This window comes from Lepus europaeus, chromosome 6 (genome assembly GCF_033115175.1).
Source record: "Lepus europaeus isolate LE1 chromosome 6, mLepTim1.pri, whole genome shotgun sequence".
Lineage (NCBI taxonomy): Eukaryota > Metazoa > Chordata > Mammalia > Lagomorpha > Leporidae > Lepus > Lepus europaeus.
In genome coordinates, this window is record NC_084832.1 from 1,262,545 (window position 1) to 1,272,786 (window position 10,242).

At 70.2% G+C, this 10,242-nt stretch overlaps 1 protein-coding gene across 1 annotated transcript; it reads right to left on the reverse strand.

Annotated features, from left to right (window-relative positions):
- Positions 1–4,922: 4,922 nt before the first annotated feature.
- LOC133762578 (basic salivary proline-rich protein 1-like) lies at positions 4,923–6,881 on the reverse strand. Its single transcript, XM_062195555.1, has one exon. The coding sequence runs from the start codon at positions 6,879–6,881 to the stop codon at positions 4,923–4,925; it is 1,959 nt and encodes a 652-aa protein (XP_062051539.1).
- Positions 6,882–10,242: the final 3,361 nt, after the last annotated feature.

Sequence of the window (10,242 nt, forward strand, 5' to 3'; positions counted from 1 at the left end):
GCACAGCGGGAGACTCTGGGTGTGAGAGCTACTCAGCTCGTTGTCACAGAGTACCCGAGGCTGCTTCGGAGAGAGGTGTGTTCGGCACGGCTTTGGAGGCAGGAAGTCCAGACAGCACGCTTGGCTCTGGCCGGGCCGTGACAGATGGCAGGAGCAGGAGGGAGCCTCACACCTTGAAACAGGAAGCAGAGGGCTGGGCGGGGCTGGGCGCAGGCCTGTAACACGGTCCCCTCAAGTGCTCTCAGGGTCCCTTTCAGAGCAGGCCCCAGGGACCCCAGGACCTCCCACAGGCTCATGCTAACCCCCAGCGTGGGCACTCTGGGACCAAGCCCCTTGGTGGCCACCCAGACCACAGCAGTGGTGTGGGTGAGAACACTGCCTGCCAGTGGCCAGTTCTGTGGGCACAAGAATGCCTGGTGTTGATGCTTTAGGTGTTTCTGTGGTTTCCTAATTTTTCAAGGTACATTAATTTTGGGAGCAGAAAAAGGTTAATTTTTAAAGTGTATATGTAATAGTATCAACAATATAAAAATTACTTCATAGGTGAATAGCTTGAAGACGTTTCCCAAACTCAAAGATACCAAAAGAACTCCTTGAAGGGGCTCAAGTACTTGGGTCCCCACGGCCACACGGGAGACTGGAATGGAATTCCAGGAGCGCAGCTTCAGCCTGAGCCAGCCCTGGCTGTCGTGGAGAGGGAACCAGTGATGGAAGGACCTCTCTCTCCCTCCCTCCCCCCTCCCTCCCTTTCAAATAAGAAATAAGAGGTTGGCACTGTGCTGGAGCAGGATAAGCCTCCGCCTGCGGCATCGACGTCCCAAGTCCTTGGGCTCCTGCACCATGTGGGAGACTAGGAGAAGCCCCCGGCTTGGGACCAGCCCAGCTCCAGCTGCTGCAAGCATCCGGGGAGTGAAGCCGCGGATGGAGACCTCTGTATCTCTCCCTCTTTCTGCAACCCTGCTTCTCAAATTAAAAAAAATAAAATTTTTTTTAAAGAAAGCCTTAGAAAATCAAAAGTGCTTGAACTGAAAATAGCAGACTATACTACCAACACACTAAAGAAAACAGTACGACCTAGCGGGAACAGGAGGGTGGTGGAACAGGTGCTGAGGGGCGGTGGCTTCGGCCGCCGCTCACGACGCCGGCATGCCGCGTTGGAGCGCCGGTTCGACTCCCAGCTGCTGTTGCTGATCCTGCTTCCTGCTGCTCCGTCTTGGGAGGCAGCAAAGGGGGGCTTAAGGGCTCGCGCCCTGGCCACCCGGCTGGCAGACCTGGAGTTCCAGGCTCCTGGCTTTTGCCTGGCCCAGCCCTGGCTGTTGTACTGTTGCCAGCATTTGGGGGGTAAGTCAGAAGTTAGAAAATACTTCTCTCTCTCTCTCTCTCTCTCTCTCTCTCTCTCTCTACCTTTCCATCTTCAAGTAGATGAAAAAATACATAAATGAGCATTTTTAGAAGAACCAGGTAGGAGCCAGCGTTTGGCACAGCAGGAACGACGCCGGCCGGGACGCCTGCACCCTCACGGTGTGCTTGGCTTCGTATCTCGCGCCGCTGGCACTTCCAGCTTCCTGCTGCTGTCCAGCCCGGGAGGCGGTGCCGAGGGGTCCAGCAGTCGCTTCCCTGGCGACCATGTGGGAGACCTGGATTCAGCCCCAACGAGCACCAGGAACGAACGAAGCCCTGGGCGTTGTGGGTCCGGCAGAGACAGCAGCCGCCGGAAGCGAAGTGAACGGCCTCTCCCTTAGTCTGCGAGGGTGAGATTCGGGAATGCAGATCTTGCCTTGGGAATGTCCGCGTGGCAATTTTGTATGCACGTGGTACGTGACGTGTTCCCGTTGGCCAGAAGTTGTGTAGAAATCCCAGCTGTGCAGTGAAGTGTTCGTGTGTGAGACACCCCGGGGCAGTCTCCTGGTGTTGATGGCGTGCCTCGGTCGGACAGACTCCCCTGGGAATGGCACACACCCACGCGAGCGTCAAAGCGAACACACCGTGGTCGTGTGCCGTCCGGCGCGGCCCGCCACTTGTTCCGAGCGGCACGGGGAGTGGGACGGTGCCTGAGAGCACGCGCCTTTCTCCGTGCAGAGATGAGCTGCAGACGCTGCGGCCGAGGTCATTTATAACGTGTGTTTATAGACAGGAGCGGCCCTGCGGCCCTCCCTGTGCTTCAAGTTCATCCCCGAGCACGGCGCCGGCTGCGCGGGGAGAGGGAGGGACTCCCAGGCCGGGGCCTCGCGGAGGGGCGCACAGCCTGGCCCCCGGCCCACGCGCCAACCCCGAGCCCATCTGTCCGCTGCCCACCGGGTTGCTCCCCGAAGCGCTCCTGGAATTCCTTAGGAGCGCGGGGCTAAAGCCTTTTGAAGGACAAGCAGCACCCAGAAATGCCTTCGCGCGAGGCCCAAGGCTCCCCTGGCCGTGGGCTCGGAGGGGCCGTCTGGAAAGCCGGCTGCACAGGGCTGACCTCCCTCCGCCTCGGGAGGTGGGCACGAGGCCCCGGACGGCTGGGCAGGGCCCTCGGGGCAGCGCTGTAGCCATGCAGAACCCACAGCCCCGGCCACGGGGCTGCACAGGCCACTGGGAGGTGTGGACGTGGTCGCTTTGGGCCATGGCCGCCCCTGAGGCTCCCGCGCTGCCAGGTGCTGGGCAGACCCAGCCTGGTCCCGGGCGCGGGGGCACAGAGCATCCTGCTCTGAAACCAGACATCAGAGCACACAGGCCTGCTGAGCCTGAGGGGGGGCTGTCACAGAGTCCCTCTCAAGGGGTCCCTGTCGTGGGGTCCCTGTCACAGAGTCCCTGTCGCGCGGTCCCTGTCGCAGGGTCCCTGTCATGGGGTCCCTGTCGCAGGGTTCCTGTCACAGAGTCTCCGTCGCGGGGTCCCTATCGCAGGGTCCCTGTCACGGGGTCCCTGTCACGGAGTCCCTGTCACGGGGTTCCTGTCATGGAGTCCCTGTCGCGCGGTCCCTGTCGTGGGGTCCCTGTCGTGGGGTCCCTGTCACAGAGTCCCTGTCATGGGGTCCCTGTCGCAGGGTTCCTGTCACAGAGTCTCCGTCGCGGGGTCCCTGTCGCAGGGTCCCTGTCACGGGGTCCCTGTCATAGAGTCCCTGTCACGGGGTTCCTGTCATGGAGTCCCTGTCGCGCGGTCCCTGTCGTGGGGTCCCTGTCACGGGGTCCCTGTCAGAATCCCTGTCGCGGGGTCCCTGTCACAGAGTCTCCGTCGCGGGGTCCCTGTCACGGGGTCCCTGTCAGAATCCCTGTCGCGGGGTCCCTGTCACAGAGTCTCCGTCGTGGGGTCCCTGTCACGGGGTCCCTGTCAGAGTCCCTGTCGCGGGGTCCCTGTCACAGAGTCTCCGTCGCGGGGTCCCCGTCACAGGGTCCCTGTCGCGGGGTCCCTGTCGCGGGGTCCCCGTCGCGGGCCCCCGTCATGGGGTCTCTGTCGCGGGGTTCCTGTCACATGGTCCCTGTCACGGGGTCCCCGTCACAGAGTCCCTGTCGCGGGGTCCCTGTCGCGGGGTCCCTGTCACGCGGTCCCTGTCGCGGGGTCCCTGTCACAGAGTCCCCGTCGCGGGCCCCCTGTCAGAGTCCCTGTCACGGGGTCCCTGTCACAGAGTCTCCGTCGCGGGGTCCCCATCACGGGCCCCTGTCAGAGTCCCCGTCGCGGGGTCCCCGTCACGGGGTCTCTGTCGTGGGGTTCCTGTCACATGGTCCCTGTCACAGGGTCCCTGTCACAGAGTCCCTGTCACGGGGTCTCTGTCGCGGGGTCCCTGTCGCAGGGTCCCTGTCACGGGGTCCCTGTCGCGGGGTCCCTGTCACAGAGTCTCCGTCGCGGGGTCCCCGTCACGGGCCCCTGTCAGAGTCCCCGTCGCGGGGTCCCCGTCACGGTGTCTCTGTCGCGGGGTTCCTGTCACGGGGTCCCCGTCACGGGGTCCCTGTCACAGAGTCCCCGTCACGGGTCCCTGTCACAGAGTCGCCGTCGCGGGGTCCCTGTCATGGGGTCCCTGTCACGGGGTCCCTGTCAGAGTCCCTGTCACGGGGTCCCCGTCACAGAGTCTCCGTCGCGGGGTCCCTGTCAGAGTCCCTGTCGCGGGTCCCTGTCACAGAGTCACCGTCGCGGGTCCCTGTCACGGGGTCCCTGTCGCGGGGTTCCTGTCACGGGGTCCCTGTCACAGAGTCACCGTCGCGAGGTCCCTGTCACGGGGTCCCTGTCGCGGGGTCCCTGTCACGGGGTCCCTGTCACAGAGTCCCCGTCGCGGGTCCCTGTCACAGAGTCACCGTCGCGAGGTCCCTGTCACGGGGTCCCTGTCACGGGGTCTCCGTCGCGGGTCCCTGTCACAGAGTCCCCGTCGCGGGCCCCGGCCGGTGTTGTCGGGGCGCGCAGCCCTCCCAGCGCTCCAGGGTGGAGGGGCTGCACAGCTCCCACGCACGAGAGGCCCAGCCGCCGTCTGTGCCGGCCCCCAGGAGGGCCTCTGCGGGGTTCCCGCCCAGCGCACTAGGGGACAGGGGAACTGGGGGAGCGAGCCACGAGGACTCTGTCCCTGCCGTGTGCCGTCACCAGCCCGGGCGGCCGGCCTGTCCTCTCCGTGGAACCCGGGAGCGATGCGCACCTGGAAGCCCCTCGAGTGCGCAGGCGCGCCCCCTGCTGGGGAAGGGAGCGCCCTCCCTGCGCCGGCCACGCGGGGGCAGCAGAGCGCCCCCCGTGCTCCCGTGACGGCGGGCTGGGCCCTGCAACTGTCCACCTCGGATCACGGCTGGCAGAACGAGTGGCGGAGAGCAGAGTGGCTCCCCGCGAGGCTCCCCTGCCCGCACAGCTCCTGGCGTCAGCGTTAGAGCAGACCGGAGCCAGCCCGGCCGTCCTGCGTGGCCTGCACACGCCGCTGTGGGTTGCCCGTGCCGGGAGCGGTGCTCCGGCCTGAGCGGCCAGCGGACGCTGCTCACTCGGGCGGCCGGTGCGGACGGCTCCCCGCGCCACGGGGACCCAGGGCGGCCGGTCCCGACGGCTCCCCGCGCCACGGGGATCCAGGGCGGCCGGTGCGGACGGCTCCCCGCGCCACGGGGGTCCAGGGCGGCCGGTCCCGACGGCTCCCCGCGCCACGGGGGTCCAGGGCGGCCGGTCCGGACGGCTCGCTCCGCCACGGGGATCCAGGGCGGCCGGTCCCGACGGCTCCCCGCGCCACGGGGGTCCAGGGCGGCCGGTCCCGACGGCTCCCCGCGCCACGGGGACCCAGGGCGGCCGGTCCCGACGGCTCCCCGCGCCACGGGGGTCCAGGGCGGCCGGTGCGGACGGCTCCCCGCGCCACGGGGACCCAGGGCGGCCGGTCCGGACGGCTCGCTCCGCCACGGGGATCCAGGGCGGCCGGTCCGGACGGCTCCCCGCGCCACGGGGGTCCAGGGCGGCCGGTGCGGACGGCTCCCCGCGCCACGGGGACCCAGGGCGGCCGGTCCCGACGGCTCCCCGCGCCACGGGGGTCCAGGGCGGCCGGTCCGGACGGCTCGCTCCGCCACGGGGATCCAGGGCGGCCGGTCCGGACGGCTCGCTCCGCCACGGGGACCCAGGGCGGCCGGTCCGGACGGCTCGCTCCGCCACGGGGACCCAGGGCGGCCGGTCCGGACGGCTCGCTCCGCCACGGGGATCCAGGGCGGCCGGTCCGGACGGCTCGCTCCGCCACGGGGATCCAGGGCGGCCGGTGCGGACGGCTCCCCGCGCCACGGGGGTCCAGGGCGGCCGGTGCGGACGGCTCCCCGCGCCACGGGGGTCCAGGGCGGCCGGTCCCGACGGCTCCCCGCGCCACGGGGGTCCAGGGCGGCCGGTGCGGACGGCTCCCCGCGCCACGGGGACCCAGGGCAGCCGGTCCCGACGGCTCCCCGCGCCACGGGGGCCCAGGGCGGCCGGTGCGGACGGCTCCCCGCGCCACGGGGACCCAGGGCGGCCGGTCCGGACGGCTCGCTCCGCCACGGGGATCCAGGGCGGCCGCTCCGGACGGCTCGCTCCGCCACGGGGATCCAGGGCGGCCGGTCCGGACGGCTCCCCGCGCCACGGGGGTCCAGGGCGGCCGGTGCGGACGGCTCCCCGCGCCACGGGGACCCAGGGCGGCCGGTCCCGACGGCTCCCCGCGCCACGGGGGTCCAGGGCGGCCGGTCCCGACGGCTCGCTCCGCCACGGGGATCCAGGGCGGCCGCTCCGGACGGCTCCCCGCGCCACGGGGATCCAGGGCGGCCGGTCCGGACGGCTCCCCGCGCCACGGGGGTCCAGGGCGGCCGGTGCGGACGGCTCCCCGCGCCACGGGGACCCAGGGCGGCCGGTCCCGACGGCTCCCCGCGCCACGGGGGTCCAGGGCGGCCGGTCCGGACGGCTCCCCGCGCCACGGGGACCCAGGGCGGCCGGTCCGGACGGCTCGCTCCGCCACGGGGATCCAGGGCGGCCGGTCCGGACGGCTCGCTCCGCCACGGGGATCCAGGGCGGCCGGTCCCGACGGCTCCCCGCGCCACGGGGACCCAGGGCGGCCGGTCCGGACGGCTCGCTCCGCCACGGGGATCCAGGGCGGCCGGTCCGGACGGCTCCCCGCGCCACGGGGGTCCAGGGCGGCCGGTGCGGACGGCTCCCCGCGCCACGGGGACCCAGGGCCCGGTCCCGACGGCTCCCCGCGCCACGGGGGTCCAGGGCGGCCGGTCCGGACGGCTCCCCGCGCCACGGGGACCCAGGGCGGCCGGTGCGGACGGCTCCCCGCGCCACGGGGACCCGGGGCGGCCGTGGCAAGCACGTCCCTGACAGCGTCAGACAGACGAGCAAGACTGCGCGTGCGCTGCCTGACGCCGGGCCAGGTCAGGGTGAGCACGGCCCACCGGGGGAGAAAGGCGTCCCAGGTGCCCCAGGACACGGGCGACCAGCGCATCCACGAGCCCGACTCCCACGAAGGCCTGGTGTCACACAGGGACACGGCCCACAGCCAGTCATCTAAACAGAGGCCGGAGCTGGGAAGTTGTGGGCCTCAGCTAAGAGTGCCCTGTGCCTGTGTGTGCTCACTGTGTACCGTGTGTGTGTGCTCACTGTGTACCGTGTGTGCTCACTGTGTGTGCTCTCTGTGTACTGTGTGTGTGCTGTGTGCTGTGTGTGTGTGCTCTCTGTGCATGCTCACTGTGTACTGTGTGTGTGTGCTCACTGTGTGTGCTGTGTGTGTGTGCTCACTGTGTGCTCACTGTGTGTGTGTGCACTCACTGTGTACCGTGTGTGCTCACTGTGTGTGTTGTGTGTGCTCACTGTGTACTGTGTGTGCTGTGTACTGTGTGTGTGCTCACTGTGTACCGTGTGTGTGTGCTGGTCAAGCAGCCCCCAGCCCCACCCTGCGCAGGGAGAACCCTTGCCCCTCACCCCCGGAAGCCCGTCCTTTCCCCGTCCCCTGCACTGGTGCCGGCAGGGTCGGGGGCTGTCCTGTGTCCCCTGCACTGGGGCCGGCAGGGTCAGGGGCTGTCCTGTGTCCCCGGCAGGGTCGGGGGCTGTCCTGTGTCCCGGCAGGGTCGGGGGTTGTCCTGTGTCCCCTGCACTGGCGCCGGCAGGGTCGGGGGCTGTCCTGTGTCCCCGGCAGGGTCGGGGGCTGTCCTGTGTCCCCGCACTGGGGCCGGCAGGGTCGGGGGCTGTCCTGTGTCCCCGCACTGGCGCCGGCAGGGTCGGGGGCTGTCCTGTGTCCCCGCACAGGCGCCGGCAGGGTCGGGGGCTGTCCTGTGTCCCCCGCACTGGCGCCGGCAGGGTCGGGGGCTGTCCTGTGTCCCCGCACTGGCGCCGGCAGGGTCGGGGGCTGTCCTGTGTCCCCGGCAGGGTCGGGGGCTGTCCTGTGTCCCCGCACTGGGGCCGGCAGGGTCGGGGGCTGTCCTGTGTCCCCGGCAGGGTCGGGGGCTGTCCTGTGTCCCCGCACTGGGGCCGGCAGGGTCGGGGCTGTCCTGTGTCCCCGCACTGGCGCCGGCAGGGTCGGGGGCTGTCCTGTGTCCCCTGCACTGGCGCCGGCAGGGTCGGGGCTGTCCTGTGTCCCCGCACTGGGGCCGGCAGGGTCGGGGGCTGTCCTGTGTCCCCGGCAGGGTCGGGGGCTGTCCTGTGTCCCCGCACTGGGGCCGGCAGGGTCGGGGCTGTCCTGTGTCCCCGCACTGGGGCCGGCAGGGTCGGGGGCTGTCCTGTGTCCCCTGCACTGGCGCCGGCAGGGTCGGGGCTGTCCTGTGTCCCCGCACTGGCGCCGGCAGGGTCGGGGGCTGTCCTGTGTCCCCGCACTGGGGCCGGCAGGGTCGGGGGCTGTCCTGTGTCCCCGCACTGGCGCCGGCAGGGTCGGGGGCTGTCCTGTGTCCCCGCACTGGCGCCGGCAGGGTCGGGGGCTGTCCTGTGTCCCCGCACTGGGGCCGGCAGGGTCGGGGGCTGTCCTGTGTCCCCGGCAGGGTCGGGGGCTGTCCTGTGTCCCCGCACTGGGGCCGGCAGGGTCGGGGGCTGTCCTGTGTCCCCGCACTGGCGCCGGCAGGGTCGGGGGCTGTCCTGTGTCCCCGCACAGGCGCCGGCAGGGTCGGGGGCTGTCCTGTGTCCCCCGCACTGGCGCCGGCAGGGTCGGGGGCTGTCCTGTGTCCCCGCACTGGCGCCGGCAGGGTCGGGGGCTGTCCTGTGTCCCCGGCAGGGTCGGGGGCTGTCCTGTGTCCCCGCACTGGGGCCGGCAGGGTCGGGGCTGTCCTGTGTCCCCGCACTGGCGCCCGGCAGGGGCGGGGGCTGTCCTGTGTCCCGGCAGGGTCGGGGGCTGTCCTGTGTCCCCGCACTGGCGCCGGCAGGGTCGGGGGCTGTCCTGTGTCCCCGCACTGGGCCCGGCAGGGTCGGGGGCTGTCCTGTGTCCCCGCACTGGGGCCGGCAGGGTCGGGGGCTGTCCTGTGTCCCCGCACTGGCGCCGGCAGGGTCGGGGGCTGTCCTGTGTCCCCGCACAGGCGCCGGCAGGGTCGGGGGCTGTCCTGTGTCCCCCGCACTGGCGCCGGCAGGGTCGGGGGCTGTCCTGTGTCCCCGCACTGGCGCCGGCAGGGTCGGGGGCTGTCCTGTGTCCCCGGCAGGGTCGGGGGCTGTCCTGTGTCCCCGCACTGGGCCCGGCAGGGTCGGGGGCTGTCCTGTGTCCCCGCACTGGTGCCGGCAGGGTCGGGGGCTGTCCTGTGTCCCCGCACTGGGCCCGGCAGGGTCGGGGGCTGTCCTGTGTCCCCGCACTGGCGCCGGCAGGGTCGGGGGCTGTCCTGTGTCCCCGCACTGGCGCCGGCAGGGTCGGGGGCTGTCCTGTGTCCCCGCACTGGCCCCGGCAGGGTCGGGGGCTGTCCTGTGTCCCCGGCAGGGTCGGGGGCTGTCCTGTGTCCCCGCACTGGGGCCGGCAGGGTTGGGGGCTGTCCTGTGTCCCGGCAGGGTCGGGGGCTGTCCTGTGTCCCCGCACTGGTGCCGGCAGGGTCGGGGGCTGTCCTGTGTGCCCTGCTGTTCTCGCGCCTGCGTGAGGCTGAAGACTTCAGAGGAGAAAACACGGAGGTCCAAGGCTGGCGAGTCCGCGTCGCCAGGCACACGCTTGTGAGTGGCCGCAGGCACGAGTCTAGGCACCAGTGAGCGACAACCGAGGCACCAAATGGTCACAGTCACGAATCCAGGCCGGCGCGCTGGCTTAGCAGGTAAAACCACCGCCTGCGACGCTGCATCCCAGGCAGCTGGAGGTTCGAGTCCTGGGTGCTCCACTTCCAATCCAGCTCCCTGCTCTGGCCTTGGAGAGCAGTGGAGGACGGCCCACGTGCTTGGGCCCTGCACCCACCGGGGAGTCCTGGAAGAGCTCCTGGCTCCTGGCTTCGCCCTGGCCCAGCCCTGGGCGTCGCAGCCATCTGGGGAGTGAACCAGACGGAAGATCTGTCCCTCTCTAACTCTGCCTTTCGAATAAATAATTTTTTTTTAAAAGTCACGAAGCTATTGCACTGTTGTCAATACATTCCTTTCATCGAGAGTGTGAGCCCAAAAAACGCCATTTAAGAGAGAACACTCCGAACGACGGACGGCAGCGGTTGCCTGGCGCAAACACCCACATGGACCCGCGGCCCCGGGGCCCTTCTGCTGCCCGGAACCCTTCTGGCCTGCGGGTGTTGCCGGAGGGAAAACGAGCAAGCGCGCGGGGAACTGTTAGGCCGACGCACGCCGGCCGGTTCCCGGAAGAGCGAGGCATTCTGGGAAGCGGCTCGGTTTCGCGCGTTCCGGTAAAATGGCGGCCCCGGGGCTGGCGG

Bases quoted from the DNA above. Each gene is read 5' to 3' on its own strand.
- LOC133762578 (XM_062195555.1), bottom strand. From the start codon at position 6,881: ATGCGCTGGTCGCCCGTGTCCTGGGGCACCTGGGACGCCTTTCTCCCC.